The 20,906-nt window shown below is 41.1% G+C and overlaps 2 protein-coding genes across 3 annotated transcripts in view; one reads left to right on the forward strand and one right to left on the reverse strand.

Moving 5' to 3' along the window:
• Positions 1-16,822, forward strand: part of itgbl1 (integrin, beta-like 1) — a 114,891-nt gene extending 98,069 nt beyond the window's left edge. Inside the window, exon 11 of one of the 2 annotated variants that reach the window (XM_063213612.1) lies at positions 13,099-16,822. In XM_063213612.1, coding sequence (XP_063069682.1) covers positions 13,099-13,187 — 89 coding nt within the window. In that variant the 3' untranslated portion in view covers positions 13,188-16,822. The remainder of the gene's footprint in view (positions 1-13,098) is intronic. The other variant, XM_063213613.1, reaches the window with a different exon arrangement.
• A 2,126-nt stretch (positions 16,823-18,948) lies between these two features.
• The window catches only part of fgf14 (fibroblast growth factor 14), a 92,311-nt gene continuing 90,353 nt past the window's right edge, over positions 18,949-20,906 (reverse strand). Inside the window, exon 5 of the mRNA XM_063212881.1 lies at positions 18,949-19,316. Coding sequence (XP_063068951.1) covers positions 18,949-19,316 — 368 coding nt within the window. The remainder of the gene's footprint in view (positions 19,317-20,906) is intronic.

Below are 20,906 nucleotides of genomic sequence, written 5' to 3' on the forward strand. Positions count from 1 at the left end.
TAGTCAGTTTGCCATGACAATTTCCAAACGGCCAGCCCTCAACTCAACCAGAATGCCTCAACAAGCATACAGACAGGTGGATGGTGGATTCTCCGTGGTGAGAGTGAGGGAACCCCAAGGTCCTCTCTCCACAGCATACTAATGGAGAAGCCTCAATAAATATTTATAATAATTAACATTGCTCGGAGGCGTCTGGGAGACATTTTTGGAACGGCTGTTAAGGAAATTGTTTACTTCTCGGTTTTGTGACTTCCTCCTTATCAGTTACAGTGTCACTCACCCAATTATCCCTGTCTTGGCAGACAGACAGCAGAATAATAGTATTGAAAAGGCATAGTAGAATGGAGGGAAAACATATGCAGTAGCGAGAGGAATTCATAAATACGTCTGTTAAATGTCACCGATTTGCATATTAATGATAAGCACATGCACCATAATTACCATATGCATAAGGATTATTATTATTATTATTAAAGCTGAATATTCACACCCAAAGACACCATGTGCATAATATTTGTTTTTGATTTACAGAGCCATATGTACAAGTGTGAACAAATCAAGTATTTTTGTGTGTTCTCTTCTCACCTAAAGGTGTTCACAATGGAGCTCACCAAATACACTCGAGTTGCGACAGCAGTATTGTATTTTTTCTCTCGTAAGGTTTGTCTGTGTGCTTGTTTGCTCCATAATTATTAAAGTTGCAAATGAGTTGCCGTCAACAAACCATGGAAATCCACGGATTCCACTGAAGACATACAAATTCTCATTACGCCCCTCCCTGCCGACACAGAGCACTGTGGAAAATTGGATGTATCGGGACGAGGCTATTGTCTAATTTCATGCATCGAGGGTTATAATTCAGACTGTTGCTGTGCAGGCAGACGCACTGTGGCATGGTCCATCACTACCATCACCATTGTCAACAATGTGATGAAAAAGTATAACTTGTCGAATGACAAAAAATTGGAAGCAGTCTGTTTTTTCTTTTCAAAATTATTATATTTTTCTCACACACCGATTATACACAGAGATCAGATGACATCATTTTTTATTTAGTTATATTTTTTACTGTGTAGTTACCTTGAGATTTGACCCTTGTCAACAAAACATGCCATGTTTCTCGTTTTTCCTTATCTGAGTAAAGGTATTGACCTATTCTTAGCCTTCTTTCATTGTCGTCCTGAATGCATGTGCCCTGATAATCATCCTGACGTGGTTCTGCTTAATTAGTTTTTGGGTCTGACAGATCCGTGCTGAGCCCCCTGTGGGTCAGGGCATGGGCCCGCCCAATTAGGGAGTGTCGTTGGTGCTCGCCCCGGGTATACGTCTGACCAGCAGGGAGCTGGCAGACCCAAACAACACCACAGCTTGAGACTGAGAGAGAGAGAGAGAGAGAGAGAGAGAGAGAGAGAGAGAGAGAGAGAGAGAGAGAGAGAGAGAGAGAAGGGGAGATGGAATGAGACTCTGAGGGGGTGGGTGGGGAAGCGTGAAAGGAGGTAGAGAAAGAAGAAGGGATGATGATGAGAGTGGTGGGAGACAGAGAGAGGAAGAAAGAGGGGAGAGAAGAACGAAAAAGAGAAAAATAAAGAGGCAGGAGATAGACAGAAGAAGGGACATAAAAGATGAGCCAGTGCAATTACCCCAAGTCTGGCTCACAGGAAAACAGGAAATCAGCACTTGCACCTTCAGAGAGGAGGGTGTGAGACACTCCCACACACAGACGCAGAAGTACACAAACACAAGCGCGCGCACACACACACGCACACACGCACACAAATGTGCACGCACACACACACATACACACAAACGCACACACGCACACACACACACACACACACACACACACAAACGCACACACGCACACACACACACACGCATGTGCGCGCACACACACACTCACACTCACACACACACTCACGCACCCACACACACACACACAAACTGAAAAATGCACACACACACATAAACACGCTGTCATTGCTAATCAGAGACAGACCAACTCACATGTACCACATACATTTGTATGCAGGAAAGCAAGTACACACATATGCGTGCACACACGCACACACACAGAGCGACTTCTTCTGCTAATCAGTGACAAAACAACACATGCAAATGCATAAAGCTAAATCCATATGCATACACCGATGGGCATGGGATGGTGACTGCAGTATCACAGTGCCTTCTTTGGCAAAAATAAAACAGTATGTGTACCCTTTCAATTATTTAGAGGGTGAAAAGAGTTGCACACTGATTTTAAAAGGGACTTTTATCTTTAAAAAGGAAATTTCAATGTCAATATGTATCAGGGCTTTGCCTGAATGATGTGGTTCTTGATTTGGCCTGCTAAAATACTTTTTGATGTATATCACACACCAGGCTTTGCATCCTTTTCTAATTACTTCCCTTTTATTTTTTATACCTATTTAATGCTGCGGTTGGCACAAACACCGGCCCATCTGTCTTACGAGATGTGTCAGCAAATCATTTATATTTATGTATAGTAATATTTTAAATACACATATTAATAATGTATGTGAATATTGGATATCATGCATAATTTAATAAAAACAACAACAAACTAGATTGCATTCTTGCAGAAAATGCTGGAAGCGGGCTTGCCTTTTGGGGCAGAGCTGAGCAGTTTTATTTTTGATATCTCTATACCTAAATTAAAAATAAACTACTATTGAGAAAACAAAGCTAAAAAATCCATCCACCCAGTCAGAAGTTATGGGCCAAACAATTCAGCCATCTTGGATTCAGCCATTTTAAAAGTGTTGTAGCTCCGCGTTTTGGGGATATACTAAATGGCATACATGGTATTTTAAGTTGGCTAAGGAACACTGCATATGATATAATTTTGAAAATCAACATGGGTCCGAGTGGGATTTGAACTCACAACCTCCATATCTCTAATCCACACCTTTGCCATTGATACTAAATGGCATACATGCTATTTTAAGTTGGCTAAGGAACAGTGCATATGATATAATTTTGAAAATCAACATGGGTCCAAGTGGGATTTGAACTCACAACCTCCATATCTCTAATCCAGGACCTTTACCATCGAGCCAAGCAGCTGGCTGTCATATACAGTTAGGGCCATAAATATTTGGACATCTGCACAATTTTCATGTTTTTGGTGCTGTACACCATCCCAATGGATTTGAAATGAAACAAACGAGATGGACATTAACAGCAGACTTTCAGCTTTAATATGGGGGTGTTTGCGTCCAAATCGAGTGATCTGTGAAGGAATTATGACATTTTCTATCAGTGCCACCCCATTTTTAAGGGACCAAAAGTAATTGGACAGTCTAGTATTTATACATCAAACTTTCAATTTTTAATTATTTGGTTGCAAATACTTTCCAGTCAGTTACAGCCTGTAATTTGCAATCCATAGACATCAATAGACACTGGGTTTTATCCCTGGTGATGCTATGGTGAGCTCTCTATTGCAACAGTCTTCAGTTCCTGCTTATTCTTAGGGTATTTTCCCTTCAGTTTTGCCTCCAGCAAGTGAAATGCTTGCTCAACCGTACTCAGGTGAGGTGATTGACTGGGCCATTGAATAATATTCCACTTTTCTGGGGTAGAAATGGCTAGTGGCTTTCAGATGAAGCTTTGGGTCATTGTCCATCTGCACTGCGAAGCATTGTCCAATCAGTCCAGAACCATTAGGTTTAATATGACATGATAATATAGCCTGAAAATCTTCAGAATTCATCCTGTGGCTTTTGTCGGTAATCCTCATCATCAATAAGTACAAGGGGATAATCGTATTGACAGATATGCATGCCCACACCATGACACTACCACCACCATGATTCACTCATTGGGTGGTATGCTTTGAATCATGAGCAGTTCCTTCCCTTCTCTATACTCATTTATTCCCATTACCCTTGTACAAGATGATTTTTGTCTCCTCTGTCCATAGGATGTAGCTCAAGACCTATACAGTCTTTTTAACCCTCCTGTTACCCTCAAATTTTGGAACATCCGTGATCCTTGGGGTCAATTTGACCCCAACCACTTAAATGTCTACAAAATCAGTAGAAAACAAAACTTTGGCACATGTTTATGTCTCAGATATGTATTATTGCTCTGTTGGTGACATAAAAAGTCCTTTAAATATATTCTAGCACCCCCACACATAGCCCACACACCAAAAAAACTTAATCCATGACTAGGCGAAAATTAGAAAAAATAGCAATAAAATGTCATTAATTGGTCTAAAAACATATGGACACATATTATTGAAATTTTAGTGGCTCCATATACTCCCTAAATATGAATTTCTTTTACTTATAACATTTGAAAAGAAAAAACAAATTTGATTATCAAGGATATTATCTATCTATTACCGTATGGGCTAATTTGACCCTAAAAGAAATAGACATTTTCCCAAACATTCAGAAGGTTTTTAAGTCCAACATTCATTTTCCTTGAATGTTTGAATGTGTATTTATAACACAAGTATAATAGTTAGGTAAGAACATGGATACATTGCCAACCAAGAGTTTCGGGAACATCATAGAAAATCATTGTTTTCTACATTATTTCTACGCTTGAATTAGTGTGAAGGAAAAAAGCACAAGGAGCATAAAAAAGCATAAGCAAAAATGAGCATGTGTTCCTTGTAGACATATTACATGTTCATGGTAGTGGGGTAATGTTTGAAGGAACAGGGCTAGCAACTTGTATGTTTACTTCTATTCACTATGTATGCCCACTGGAGAAATGTGTATGTCCTTCACAAAAGTTACAGCTGTTGCTGTTCCTGCCTTCTCTATGTCAGGTTGCAGCAGTTTATAACCAATGCTGCAGACAACTATGTCAGTTTGGAACACCATACTGAATAGAGGAGAAGAATAGCACCAATATATCTCTCAACATAGCAACCAATCTTGAGATCGCATCCATCTAAAGAAGTACATCGGCTTGTCACCATCAGAACAGTCCATTTCAATATTTGGATCACAATCATAAAGCTTCTCTTCAAATATACCATCACTTATAATTATGTATGCTGGGCACAGAACAGCATGCACAGCAATGCTGACTATATGTGACCCATCTTATGCTAGCGTGTGTGTGTAGTAGGAGGGTGCAAAAGTAGCTCCCAGGGTACAGGGCTGGGGGGGTAGGGGGGTTGCTGTGGTGGGTGCCACGATGGTGCTTTACTGTAAGTACAACAAGGTTAGGTTGGTGGATTTTGTCAAAATGTCAATGCTGTAGTAGCCATGACTGTCCAAAATGTTGCCGTGAATTAGTTTTAGGCCTCTCCCATGTCATTAGTATTTTTTAGTTATCAGAGGCCAAACAAAAGCAAAATGTTCAGAAGAAACATGGCTAAATAGCTTATTTTCATGTATTTCACATTATCTAAACATATTTTAACATTTATTTGCAAAATATGGATGTTCCATTTATGTTTTATACACTTGAAACAATTGGGGTCAAATTGACCCCAAGGAACACGGATGTAACCAAAATGTGTACTGCACTTAAGAAAAACATTTTTGTTGAAATTTCACTTTTTTCACATTTACCCATCTATTTAGGAAAAGTCATCAAAGATAGAGCAAAAGAAATATGTACTTGATGCATTTTTCAGACGTTAAACATTGAATGGGGTCAAATACACCCCAAGGACAACAGGAGGGTTAACCCTCTAGCTACCATAACGGCCGTGAACGTCCGGCTGGATCTGTACCAGAACGGCCGCGGCCGGCCGGAATATTTTCATATGAAAATACAGCTGAACGGCCGTCATCATGCAGTTTTTCCAGCTTTCAAACACTTTAGCTCAATATTACAGACCCTCCTCGATATACTTTCAGTATAAAAACGATATGTTTATATTATATTATTTTTCAGTATTTTAGATTTCATTACGAGATGCGCCGCTTTATGCGATTTGGCAATCTGGCGTCAATTCAAATGACGGCCGTCCGAGATTAGCCTGAGTATCATCCTCCGTAGTGACCGCACTAGCTCAATACTTTCGCTTGCTGACCACGGAGTCTGACCCTGCAGCCACCCCCGGCAGTTGGAAATTATCTCACTTAATGAGGGAATTAGCCTTTCGCAAAACCCCTCCCACAAACGGCCGCCAACCAATCCGAGCTCAGCAACGGTAACTAAGGAGTGTAGAACTTGTCGAGGTCCGTCAAAAACCTACGATTTCAGGGAGACATACTACGTGTGCCTATGGCACCGTCAGGGTCCGACACCATCTGAAGATTAATTAGGACCTCATTTTTTCACTTTCCCGAAGCAAAAACCTCAAGCGGACTGATAACAGGGATGGATTAAGCCATGTGAAGGCTATTAGCTCCAGGTGATCATATTAATCAATTAGCAGGCTAACTGTGCAATCGTCTTGTTTGCTAATATAGCCCCCTTCCCCCTTGCATTTAGCTGGCAGAAAACGTACCCTAAACAAATAATCAATGCATCGCTCAGACTTAAGGACAATATTATATGATATTATAGTATTGGATCCACGGCATTATGATTCAAATTTTATTGGGAAACTACTAGTTGCGTTGTTTAATATGCGCCAAATGCACAGCCCACGGAGCAGCCCCCACCCTCTCTCCTTCCCAGTTTGTGTCTGTGTATATGCGTCGAGTGTGACAGCAAAAAAAGTAACACTGAAATGGGGCTGCGCTTGTTCCAAAGTGAACAGAAGAGAAACGCCCAGTGTGACTGCCCAAGAGCTGCGCAGTGTCAGTGCCGAAAGCCCGTCAAAGGTCTTGGCGGACGGCAATGTCCCAGTTTACACCAAGCACTATCAAATGTCCTGGTTACAGACATCACATCGCCATCATCAAGTTGTTGTATTTCAGTGTAAGAGGGCTTGGGGAGGGGCTTAGACTATCAGCGAGCCTATTGGCTGTTCAGATACTGAACGAATATCTGAATTCCAACTGCCAGGGGTGGCTGCAGGGTCAGACTCCGTGGTCAGCAAGCGAAAGTATTGAGCTAGCGCGGTCACTACGGAGGATGATACTCAGGCTAGTCCGAGATTGGATGGCTACAAACACAACCATTCTGTTTCTACAACCAATATACACTAAATATGAAAACTTCCAACCCTCTTCGATCTATTTTCATGGTCAACAGCACATGTGTATGACTATTTAGGCTATTTTTAGATCATGTTGTTTTATTAAGCTTATGAGATGGTGTTCAACTGTGATGAGTTCTGCCATGGTCCTAAATAGCAAACACAACTGTCCAGCCGATGTCTACACGCTACATATTAAACATGTAAACTGTCTTCGGTGTGTTTTCAGAGTCAAACGACCATATGTTGGTATCCAACTCTTATTTCCTGGAACAACTTACAGCGACAGCTCTGCGTAACAGCGCATCGTGAAGGAAGCGCAGCATGGAACAATTGGTCATTTTGCGTGTCAGCTTTGGCAAAGCAGTCAAGGACTGTTACTACTCCACGTTGTCCTTCATAAAAATGTGCGCGAAGACGTTGAGTTGAATGCTAACTTCCAATAATAGCCTACCAACGTGGTGTTTGTAGCACTTCAATTCCGGTCAAAGTCGGTGATGCCTGGCGCGTCTTACCTGTGCCAAATTGGGAAGGGAAACTTCCTAGAGCTCCATTCATGTCCTGTCTGCTATCGCGGACACTTCTCCGGTTATCCGTACACGTCTTTGGCATGGTTTAGTTCAAACATTATTAGCTAGTGTAGTCCATTACAGTTATACCGCTTGAAACCGCTTGAAAACAGGACTTTTGGGTGAACGACATTTGTTGTCGTCACATGATCATTGTTCAACTGAACTTCCTGGATGGATGGATGGATAGACCAAGGATAGATAGATAGATGGATAGAGAGATCGATAGATAGATAGATAGGCCTAAATATATAGATATATAGATAGATAGGCCTAGATAATATCGGATTTTATCACATTTTTATCATTTAATCCACATCAAAGGCACTCTATGGGAATACTGAACAATTAATTATCCATAAATGATATACCATTTGAAAGTGTGTTTTCTCTACTTTAATATGAAAGTAACTTGTAATTGACACTTTTCATTTCTTTTCAAGTTATTTGACATTGTTTAGAATATGACAAAAATGTCAATTTTTCCTTAGAATTCCTGGTAGGATTCCGGCCTATTCAAAAAAAATTCTGGTAGCTAGATGGTTAAGACGTTGTTTGGCAAAGCCAAATCTGGTATTGCTATTTCTGATGCAATCAATAATTTATATCTTTTAGTGAACCCTCTGTATTTCCTATAGTGAAGTGTTCCTCAATGTTTTTGATCTTTTTCTGGATTGTTGCCTTGGACATGTCTCCACCGTTCACCTGGACACTGTTCTACATCTGGCCAACTGTTGGGAGATGGGTTTTTGTTCACCAGATACAGAATATTGTCTGTCATCCACAGCATTTGTCTTCCATGTCTGCCAGGTAATTGGTGTTGCTCTGGTATTTCTTTTTTCCAACATTCATCATTCATCATATTCAATGTTTCCCCATCTCTCAAATGGGTTTGTTTTGATTTTTTTCCACCTTATGATGGCTTGCATCACTGATGGTGACAGATGGACTTTGGATCTCATGGATATTCCGTAAAAATATATGGAAATGCAAATGGAACACTTCAAATGAACTCTAAGACCTTGTATTGACATCTTGGTGATGGTGTAGTATGGGAATAACACACATCTGACTGGAAAATAGCTGAGAAGCCTACTGTCCAATTACTTTTGATCCCTTGAAAAGTGGGCAACACACACACACGGTTTATGCGATATGGATTTTAACACCCTCACATTAACGCTGAGAGTCTACAGTTAATGCACAGCTTGTTTGTTTTATTTCAAATCCATTGTGGTGGGGTATAGGGTGGAAAAGGATGATAATTGTGTTGTCCAAATATTTCTGGCCCTAACTGTACATGCCAGCAACACAATATGACATTGCATTGAAGAGATGAACAGTAGACTTCTAGAATGGTAGTTGCAGGTGCTCGTTAAGAATAGAATGTTGAGAGAAAGTGACAGTTGAGATGGAACCTTTTATTGGCAACACCTGTTCTGATTGTCTGTTTGGCAGTTAGTATTGTGCTGTAAGGCAGAGGGCAGAATCAAAACCGTTTCTAGTGTTTAGATCGCTGTTGTTAAAAAATTAAAAAGAATTGGCACATGTCCTTTCCACAGATTGGAGTCATACGTGTGATCTTTCTAACAGTCCTTGTTGACGACAGGAGACACGGACACTCTATAGCAGAACAAAGATCTCCAAGCCGAGACGGTTGTTTTAGTGTTTGAACGGTGTCTCTATTTCGAAAGGCCTAGGATGAGATCCATTTTCTATTTTTACAGCCCTGCACAAGAGCAGCAAGCATAATAAACAGTACTTAGAGATTACTATAAGCGTGGCAAGCCCGCTGAGTGTTAAAATGAGTTAAATAATAGATTTCCCCCCCAAATTTTTTTTTTTTTTTTTAATTAAGATTTTAGCTTATGGTTGCCATATGGCAACTTCATGCAGTCATGGAATCTTGTGTAAAATCAGGTTTTTCCTCAAAAAGAGAAATTTTCCTTGATAAAACTCCAATATATTACTTTCCAAATGTTAAAACTCATTAAATTACATAAATTGAAATATATATTTTTAGTATTAAGTGAAATTATTTTTGGTAAGATAGCAAAATATATGGTCAACAATTTGGCCCATGTACACACATTTACAAAAAAGCTTCCGAAAAGGTTGTTTACACTTATTTGCAAACATGTACAATGCATTTTTACATTAAACATGTCTAAAATTACAAATATAAGTACAAATTATTCATTTGGCACAAGAATTATAAGAAATATCTGTAAAAATAGCCATACTACTCTAATTCTAAGTCATTCCAATGGGGTTGATTGGGGTGAATGGCCAAAATGTTGTTCCATAACTGCATGAAGTTGCCATATGGCAACCATAACATTTTACCATTTTACAAAAAAAACCTTTGCATCTAAAGTTGTTTTAATGATGAAAAATAACAGTTTACATATTACAGATAGTGTTTTTATTTTTTTATAACAATATTTTGGGCTGAAATGTTGGTAATACCTTGGTTTATGGAGGCCTTGAGCGATGACCTCCACACACCAAAGTAGGTGATGAAAAAGGGCTTCCTGTGTTTATTTCTTAATCATGTGACCTGAAAAGTTTTTTTGGTTTCAAAGTAAAAGGCTGTCTTATCACAAATAAGTCTAAATAAATAGGTTATAGTGTACCATCTACTAGAAAAACTGGAAAAAGTTAACGGTTGCCATATGGCAACCCTATGCAGTAGAGGGCAACACAAAGTCTGAATGCATATCCAGCACAGTCCTCCATCTGTGATGTTTGACTGAACACTATCAGGGCCGCTGACAGCTTTGACCAGGCCAGGGACAAAATTATCTGAAAGCCCCCCCACCCCAACACATACTGTACAATGTAATGACGCCCCCTCTCCCTGGGGGCAGGACAACTGACCCCTTTGTCCCCTTTGTTGTTGGGTCTGACCACTGCCAGTATGTCCTTTTCTGCTTGAGGAGAAGACACGCTCACAGAAGACCATCCACACACTCTCACACTCACACTCACACAAGCACACATGCACGTGCACAGTCACACACGCACGTATGCGCCCATACACACACACACTCATGCACGCACACTCGCACGCACGCACGCACGCACGCACGCACGCACGCACGCACGCACACACACACGCACACGCACACGCACACGCACACACACACACTCCATCGCTCTCTGCAGCTGCACCACACAACTGAACAGTGTGTCTTTTTCCCTACTTTATTCACTGACTCCTGCCAACATGCTTCCCCAAGTCAGCCCTGCAGGAAACTGCAGGCAGTCGCGGGTCAAACAGAGGATGAAGCTTCCAGCTCACCCACACCACTCCAGACCAGGGACAACATCATAGCTAACTAAGTTAGCAACTTACTTGGTTGCAATTCAATTTCCCATTGGCAACCAGAGGTGTCAAAAGTAAAAGTGAAAAAAGTGAAACAGAGTTTTGTTCCAACACAGGTAACTTGATTAAAGTTAAGTTTGTGGTGGGTTTTTGGTGTTATTTGTAATGTTATGTAGTGGTTCCTTGTTACTCTCCAGTGAGCGGACTGACTTCCTGAACCCCGTTTGTCACAACTCTGGGGTGAATTTCTCAAAACCAAAGTTGCTTACTACATTAGCTACTTTGTTGTTTTCAATGCATTTTCCCATTGGCAACTACCGAAGTTGCTAACAGGCTAACAACTTCTCTTTTGAGAAACTCACCCCTGAGTTCCATGACTCTGAGGTGGATGATCTCTTGTCTCCTCTCGTCATTTCCCTCCAATGCACCACTCCAGCCGTCGGTCTTTGTATCTGGTGAACATTCCATATCAACCTGGACTTAAAACCCTCTTTTTTTCTTGTGTCCATCTGTTGTAACTTTGTTGAGTCTCTTTACCGGTGTGTCTTGGAGTGTCTGTTAATGTTTGTTTTCCTGTGATATGGTCTGTAAAGCGTCTTTGAGTGTCCAGAAAAGTGTTACACAAAATCAATGTATTATTATTATTATTATTTGCCTGTGTGCTGTCTAGGTAGTGTGCTCTCGTCTCTACTGTACTTTCCCTCTTTATATAGACTGTGCGTGCGTGCGTGCGTGCGTGCGTGCGTGCGTGCGTGCGTGCGTGCGTGCATGCGTGTGTTTTCCGTGGTCTTGGTCTTGACTTGCTTTGGTCTTGATCTAGTTGTCTTAGTTTCGGGCATATAATGGTAGTTCTAAGAGATTTGTGCATAAAGCAAGCCACAAAACCTTACCATGACACAATGTTAAAAAGTTGTTCTGTGGTGTATTGTGTCTAGTTTATATTAATGCATGTTCATTTTAGGCTATAAAGTTGAGCCTAATTAATGGTACTTTCTTTAATGCACAGTAGTGTGTGACTTAAGTGGTCTTGACTACATCACGTGTGTGTGTGTGTGTGTGTGTGTGTGTGTGTGTGTGTGTGTGTGTGTGTGTGTGTGTGTGTGTGTGTGTGTGTGTGTGTGTGTGTGTGTGTGTGTGTGTGTGTGTGTGTGTGTGGAATGCCTGGATATCATGTGATATAATAGTTGTCGTACTTTATTCACATGGCGGGGCTAGCTGACACACACACACACACACACACACACACACACACACACACACACACACACACACACACACACACACACACACACACACACACACACACACACACACACACACACACACACTTAAGTGGCAAAATCTTGTTGGTCTATCTTTATATTTTTTGAGAGACTTGGGGGAGATAGCGTTGTATGCTTTCAATGTTTCTTGAAGCGTGCAGGGACTACGAAAACCTGTTGATGGGTCTGTCACTTGGTCAGAAACCATTTTGCTTCTGAATACGCCTTTGGTCTTTTGTCCTTGTTTTTTTCCACCTGCTTTTTGCCTGGAGACTTTATTACGCTCTGTCATACCATTTTACTGTAAACACTATACTACTACATGGTTTGGATTTTGTGGTTGCTGTTCGAAAGAAAAAAGTAAATCTATATGAAGCTACGCAACAGAAACAGTAAGTAGTGGTCTGAACGGAACAGGTTGCTGCAATGCAAACCTAATTGAAAAGAGGTTTTCCGTGTAATTACCATACCTTCTAGTGTTAACTGTAGCCAGGAGGATACAGCCATTGCAGAGGGCAGCAGCGTTTCTTACTATTTGGGGATCATAGGCCAAATATAGACATGGTACCCTGTGTGTGTGTGTGTGTGTGTGTGTGTGTGTGTGTGTGTGTGTGTGTGTGTGTGTGTGTGTGTGTGTGTGTGTGTGTGTGTGTGTGTGTGTGTGTGTGTGTGTGTGTGTGTGTGTGTGTGTGTGTGTGGAGGAGAGAGAGAGAGAGAGAGAGAGAGAGAGAGTACTGTACATGTGTATTTATGTATGTGTTTCTCTGTATTGCAGTTCAACTTCAGCTGTATTCACAGTATCCTCATTTCTTCTCCTTCCCGCCTCTTCCTCCTCTGCTCCTCTTCTTTTCTCCACAGGAAATGGTGTGTGCAACTGCGGGAGCTGCGACTGTTGGGATGGCTGGACTGGAAATGCTTGCGAGATCTGGGTTGGGGAGGAATACTAGCCAAAGCAGCACCACCACGGGACACTTTTTAAAAAGAAAATATATAAAAAAGACGTTTTATGTTTGTCTTTTCCTTTCTTTTTATGTTTTCACTTGAAGACAGAGATCGGCTGCTGGAACAACTGAAGTCAGAAGATAGGGTGTGTTTGTGGTTTGGTTGTAGAAGCAGAGAGAGACCAAAAAGCACTCGAAAGGACTGGGATATAATGCTTCATTCAGATTTCAGCATATCACTTTTATAACAGCATTCATTGTACTGGTTACAAATTATCTTTATTAAAACTATGATTTTTGTTTTGTTTTTGTATGCAAGAAAAACAACTGAGTGCAGAGAGCAGTTTTTCGTTGTAGACACATTACTTTGTAATCCTGTATATGCTTTTTTTCCAATACGACTAATATGTATGAAACTGTTTATATAGGAATGCTTACATAGTCTGGAACAGAAAAGAAACAAAAAAGAAAGCTACACATAAAAGGATGCAAATACATGAACAGAAATCAAAACAATGAAAGAAAAAAAAACCACATTTTATTCTGTAGGGTTACGGAGTTTGTCATTTATGTGCAGTGGTCATGTTTCTCCATGTGGATGTCCCAACAAGCTGATGCGCAAGTTCTAAAAGCTTCCTGAAGGTTACACTCAGACCTGTTCCCCTGCAACCACAGGCGGGGAATGCCAACATCTGAGCTGGTTTTATTATTTTCACTCTACATTTCCAATTTGAATAATAATAATAATAATCATATTGATAATAATAATATAATAATAATAATAACCATCAAATGTGGTGCATGGCCGTAAGACAACAAACCAAAACAAACAATCAGTAAAAAATGAAAGAAACTTAATGAACCCCAAGCAAACCATTTTACTTGTGAACAATGCAGTGTTAATCATTCAGACGGTGAATCTTAATCAGTAGAAAATATTCAATGAGAACCAACTGACCTGAGGAGTGGTCACTGAAACAATTTGACATGTATTGCCCATCCCCATCTCCATCCCCACTCCTTACTGCCACTAGCCATACAGATGCCTCACTTTGACCTCATGGCAAGAACATCTGGGATGCAACATGGGGTGTGTATTTCAGTCAGTGAATGGCATGCACTTCACATCAGTTGAGGAAAATAGCTAGATTAACTGCATTGTGATTTTTAGCAGCAGTGCCAAAAAGTCTCTCTCTCTCTCTCTCTCTCTCTCTCTCTCTCTCTCTCTCTCTCTCTCTCTCTCAATCCTGCAAACAATAACTACAAACAGGACGGGCATAGAACGTGAAAAGATTCTGAATGAAAGTTTTACTTTGGCCTTATTCATGCTTCCTGTTACGTAATTAGCCAATGTAACCCCTTGTTGAATCCTCATCCGATGGCTTGTGCAATAATATACTGCACGCAATATTGCATTAAGTTTGTTACTGACATTACAGTACACCTTTATATAAATGTTTTATTCAATACGTTGTATCTGTTTATACAACAAACACAATCTGTACAGTGCAGACAAACTCTTTGCATATATGTATGTAAAATGAGCAGTACATACCCACAGTTCTTGATACACATAGCCTACCACATGCAGTTCTCGAAAGCTGGCCCCTTCCCATGCAACTCATGAAAACAGAGAAACAGAAGGCCTGAAAATAAACGAAACAAATCTACTGATCGACAGACTTTTTCGAGCTATGAGATAAAACAAACAGCATACAGTAAGAGAGGCAGGGATGACAAAAAAAAGAAAAGAAATCCATCAGAAACTATAGCAGAACTTGTTCAGTGGTAGATCTGGAACAGGACTACAAACACAGACGATCAACATGGGGGAGAACAGACAAAACCTTCAGCTACAGGAGGTATATAACGACTCAAAGAAGGAAAAAAAAAACAGAACAAAACAACAAGGATGAAACATTTGCACACCAGTCATTTACAAAAATAAATTTAACCTTCATAAAAACCAGTAGTCTGGTAAAGCAGGGCTGGTATTAGCCCAGCATTTAGAGTTCTTGTCAAAATGGTTACAGTTGTTGGTTTTCCTTCTAAGTGGAAGTGGGATGTCAGCCCAAAATAGAATCAAAATATCAAGCTTGTTTTTTGTTGTTTTTTTCTTTCTCTTTGTGTATAGAACTGCCTTATTATCATAGCATAAAAGGAGCTTGTGTACTGTCAAATGTTTAAAGTCTAACTAATGTGCTTTAACAAGTCCCTAATAAGAAACTAGCTCATTAATTCCAATAAATTCCAGAAATTATAGGTTGTCAAAATTAATTTTCAATAATATATTTTCGCAATTTAGCAGCATAGCCTCATTCTACATAATAACATTCTAAATCTTACTCATTAAAACTATGAGAAATTGTCAAAGCAAGACAGGCTTCCTACTAAATCTGTGGATCAGAGTCAGAAAAGATAGTTGATAAACTGCTTAGATCAATGAGCACACAATGAGACTCCAAAACAGAAAGAGTGCAATGAGTCCGATTCATAGTAGTTAAGTCGTAATGATAGAAACTTGCATGAACATGCCAAATTCAATGCTTGACCTATGTAACTCGCCACTAATATTTGTTTCTATATCGTTATTTCCCCATACTTTGGTCCTCGAGGGAAGAGCATGCAAGTTCAATAACTATAGGTACCCTTTCTTGGTCTAAAAAACATGGCGCTATGACTAAGTGACATCAATCAGACCTTGCGGCATTTGGTATAGAGAAGGGCAGAGAATTCACCCTTCTGCCAGGGTAAACTACAACAGTCATAATGAGTGAAGACAACAGGTTTGTGGGAAACAAATAGAAAAGATGGTTGGATAGAGCGAGTGTTAGTGGTTGTCACCTTTACTACTGTCCTTAACCCGAAATCCAAAAAAAATCACTGGCTCTAGAGATAAGAGACTTTGGTAAATTTCTCAACTGTGGTTCTAAACACCAACCCCATACCACCACTTAGCTACCTTCATCCCTGAACAGAAACGAAACAAAAAGAAAAAAAATGTGAATGGAGTGGTCCTGGTTTTATGGTTGTTGCCATGATGTTGTGCAGTAATGATAACGGCAATGCTAACGTCTAATGATGATGATTGATGATGCTACTGTCTGTGTTCTCATTAGGGGGGGTTTCAGGATTTCAATGAGGCACCTCCACCCCCAGACACCGGCTCACTCAGTAAACGGATCCGGCGCCGAGCTGGCCCCAGTTTGGGGCCCGGATCCTGTATTAACCAGAGTCGGCCACTGTCTGGGTGTAACCCAGCCCCCGACTTGACTGGGCACACGTTTTTGCATGCTGGGTTTCGAGGCTTCGCACAGGCACATGATGGGCCAATATGAGTAGTATTGGACTCTCTCTGCATGCTGAGCTGAGAAGAAAAAAAACTTTCGTAACATCTCGTAATATCTGCTTGTTAAAAATCCATTTTTGTTTCATATATTTTTTAAATAACTCTTTTTTTGATATTCAATCTTATATAGATTTTTTTAAAACCATTTTTTATTAGTTTTTTTATATAGTGAAAACATTATAGTATATAACAAGCCACCTCTTGCAGTGCTGCTACAAGAGAATCAGCCAGTACTTAACCTTTCGCCCATGCTTCTGCTCAACAAATATGGGAGGAGGATGAAAGCCAACTTTCTTTTGAATGAACCAGTCTGCTGGTTTCTGGCCCCTTCTTCCCCCTTTTTAACATCAGTGTAATGATAGACCCATAATGTCCTGACGTCAATTGGACTTTTATCGACTTAATGCCAACACAACATTAGACTTATAACGTCCTAACGTTGATGTAACGTTAAGACTCGATGGTGGACGGGCTACTCTGGGCACAAGTGACAGAGGCATCTCACTAACCCCCCTCCCCCACCAACCCCAACTCCAAAAAATGTTACGTAGTTCTAAACAGACTGCATGTTAAGGATCAGCCAGAATGAAAGACAGGCCTACAAGGCCCATAGATACACCTAGAGCCCATGCTCTAAAACAAAAACAAAAAAAAATCAAGATTTTAAAGAAAAATAGACTTCAGGTTAATTTCTTTCTACATATAGAAGCTATTGGTTTTGCTGGGTATCTGTATACGTAAGTTCCCGGTTAATGGGACTGGTTTAGTGATATGTATGTACTCACAACACAACTACACAGGCCTCTGCCTCATTCATACGCACATAAGTGTTGCTAGGTGTTCGCACCACTCTCGATGCTCTGAGCTGGATGCCTTTTTCCGTTTATGTGTGTGTGAAAACTTATCTGATGTTAGAAAACTAAACAGAACGTAAAATGAAAAGGAAACAGACAAAAGAAAAGACATAAAATGGCTCCTCGCCTGAGACTACAAGTCTGCTCCTTGCCTCCAGTCTTCCTGAAAGAGTCCCTGGAACCAAGCCACCTGCGGTGTAATCGTAATCATACAAGTTGTAGTCGCTATGTGTGTGTGTGTGTGTGTGTGTGTGTGTGTGTGTGTGTGTGTGTGTGTGTGTGTGTGTGTGTGTGTGTGTGTGTGTGTGTGTGTGTGTGTGTGTGTGTGTGTGCGTGCGTGCGTGCGTGCGTGCGTGCGTGCGTGTGTGTGTGTGTGTGTGTGTTTCTGTTTGTAATCCTGGGACTATTCCAGTGTTTAAGGATGATCTACTTTATGAATGTATGGATGTGAGTGATTGTGTGTGTGAATGTGTGTAGTTGTGTATTAGAAAAACCACACAAAGCCCCTGCAAAATTTTTGTCTGAAGTACGTCAACAAACAGAGAAAGAAAGAGAGAGAGAGAGAGACTACGTTGTCGAGATAGAAAGACAAGAGACGTGACAGACTCGTAAAAAATAGAGGATGACAGTCAGTCAATTTTCATTTTTTCTTTGTTTTTAACCCTTTCCTCACTCACTTTCTCTCATTCTCACTTGCCCTCTCTCTCTCTCTCTCTCTCTCTCTCTCTCTCTCTCTCTCTCTCTCTCTCTCTCTCTCTCTCTCTCTCTCTCTCTCTACTGTATTTCTGTACAGCATCTGCCCAGGACCTAGCTGGTGCACTGTGGTATAGAAAATAGATCTAGATAACTGGCGCCCCCTGCCACTCGGGGACCCCTCCCTCTCCCTCCCCCTCCCGCTCTCCAAAAAGGGCGGGGTTGTATATTCTGGTGTGACTGTTTGCAGGCAAAGCGGACCATAAGGCCGGAGGTGAGAAAACATCTCCGTTTCTCATGGGATTGTCACAGTCACAAACACAAAAAAAATGTTTTTAGTTTTTGTTTATTATAATATTTTTTTTCTTAAAAAGGCATTCCATATCTGGTAGGGCATTCCATGGTCAGAGTTTGATTTTTTTTTGTTTAATTTATTATTTTTTTAATTTCCCGCTAGTTATCCATCCATCCATCCATCCGTCCGTCGAACCGCGCGTGCTCATCCGCGTTATTTCTCTTCCGCGTGCTTCTAGAAGAATCCGCCACAGCGTGAGGAGGACATGTCGGAGCCATTAGAGGAAGGGGCTGTGGGGAGCAAGGGAGGGAAGTGGGTAGAAAAAGTAGCAAAGGAGGGAGAAAACAGGGAAGAAGAGTAGCAGGAAGAAGAGAGTGTGTGCACGAAGGAAAGAAAGAAGAGAGGAGAAAGAGCCGATGCCTGGATCTGACCTCAAGGATGAACGCAAGAGTGAAAGGCAGAGGAGAAGGAGGTGAGGTGAGAGGGAGAGGGCACACGTTGAGTCCAGCGGGCTTCAAGAGCATCTCCTGAGGGGAGGGATGGGGTTCGTTGTCGCGGGGGGGGCGAGGGACCGGGCTATGTGGCAGGCCTGGAGGCAGCTGTGATGGGGGTGGAGGTGGTAGTGGGGGCTGCTGTGGGTATGGGACCAGGCGCGGAACATGAGCCAGGGGCAGGGGTAGGGGTGGGGGTGGCCGGCATAGCAGCCGTGGTGGTGGTGGTGGCTGCTGCTGCCCCTGCTGCTCCTGTGGCTGCGGAGGAGGCTGCCCCTCCTGCTGCTGGGTTGGTGGTGGTGGTGGTGGTGGTGGGCTTGCTGACGGGCTTCCCTCCGTTCATCACGGCCGGCTCCGTTGTGCTTTTGCTGGGGGGAGCGCCGGCAGCGGCGGCTGGGGGCTTCTGAACCGTCTCCCCTATGTCATGCAACGATGGCTCTCTGTACATAGCAACTGTGGAGACAGAAGAGAAGAGAAGAGAAGAGAAGAGAAGAGAAGAGAAGAGAAGAGAAGAGAAGAGGAGAGAGACAATGAAATGTCAGAATGGGGTAAAAATGGCAATGGAAGTAATACTGTATATGTCAAGCAACTATGGTTTTCAGTATATAGAAACTGTGGAGAGAGAGCAGAGAAACAGACAGAAATGTCAGAATCAGAGAAAAATGGCAATAGTAATAACATATGTCATGTACAATGCCTCTGTACATAGCAGCAGGGGGGAACGAAGGGAAAAGGGAAGACTAAAAAGACAGGTTGAATGAAAAAGGCGATATAATATGATGAGTTCCAGTTCATAGCAAATGCAAAGGAAGAAAAGACTGAGAAACACAAAAATGATACAATGAGTAAAAATGGCAAAGGCAGTAATATATGCAATACAATACACTAGTATTCTCCCTGCAAGTGTTCGGCAGCACCACAGCAAATTCAAGACATTATCAGGAAAGAATGAATCAAATCAATTTGTTTTTAAAGAGGATACATTGCTGGACTAAATAATTGGAATTAAATGTCATACGCTAAATTGAACATTTTTAGCTGAAACAATATTGATTTGGCTAAGTATTCGAAAAAAAACAGTTAGTGTTAGTTAACAATTAGTGTGTTTGGTTTTATCCCCTTTAAATCAACCCTGTTAGTTTCGTTTTCTGCATTATTCCAATGACCTCAGCATGTACAGACAGATGCCACACGTAGTGGTACTACAGAGTGTATATCACAGTACACACACACACACACACACACACACACACACACACACACACACACACACACACACACACACACACACACACACACACACACACACACACACACACACACACACACACACACACACACATACACACACTGTAACAGATGGAGACAGAAGTCAGGGGAGCTTTGCTGTTTTGTTCTGTCCAGTCTTGTGCACACACACACACACACACACACACACACACACACACACACACACACACACACACACACACACACACACACACACACACACACACACACACACACACACACACACACACACACACACACACACACACACACACACACACACACACATGTGTCATTATCACATTTTAATGATCTGGAAAACACTGAACGTATGCGTTTACGGTGTTCAAAAATACTATTGAACTGAGCATTACACATTTTCTCTAAAGTGTAAAATGGAGCTGCAGGAAGTGTTAATTATCACGCTGCACCGTTGTGCCATTCAGGCTATTTTCAGATCAGAGCTTCACAATGCTACTACTGACATGAATGACTTTATAGTTCATCTTATCTAATGTCGTGAACTGCCATGATGGTTTTCTTTTTGAATGTTTACTCTATTCCAGAGTTGTATAAGGTAGAAGCAGAAATAAATTAACGATTTAAGTACAATATACAGGCATTACGTAGTTGTTACCAACAGTAAGTACACTGTAGCTTATACCAAATGCGCTTTACTTTTACTTAACTTCTACTTTTACTCTAGAGCTCTCATCTATTCACATGAATGTTTTCTTGTTGCTACAGTACATTCATTGAGCATTAAAATGAATT

Source organism: Engraulis encrasicolus, chromosome 13 (genome assembly GCF_034702125.1).
Source record: "Engraulis encrasicolus isolate BLACKSEA-1 chromosome 13, IST_EnEncr_1.0, whole genome shotgun sequence".
In the NCBI taxonomy this organism is placed as follows: domain Eukaryota; kingdom Metazoa; phylum Chordata; class Actinopteri; order Clupeiformes; family Engraulidae; genus Engraulis; species Engraulis encrasicolus.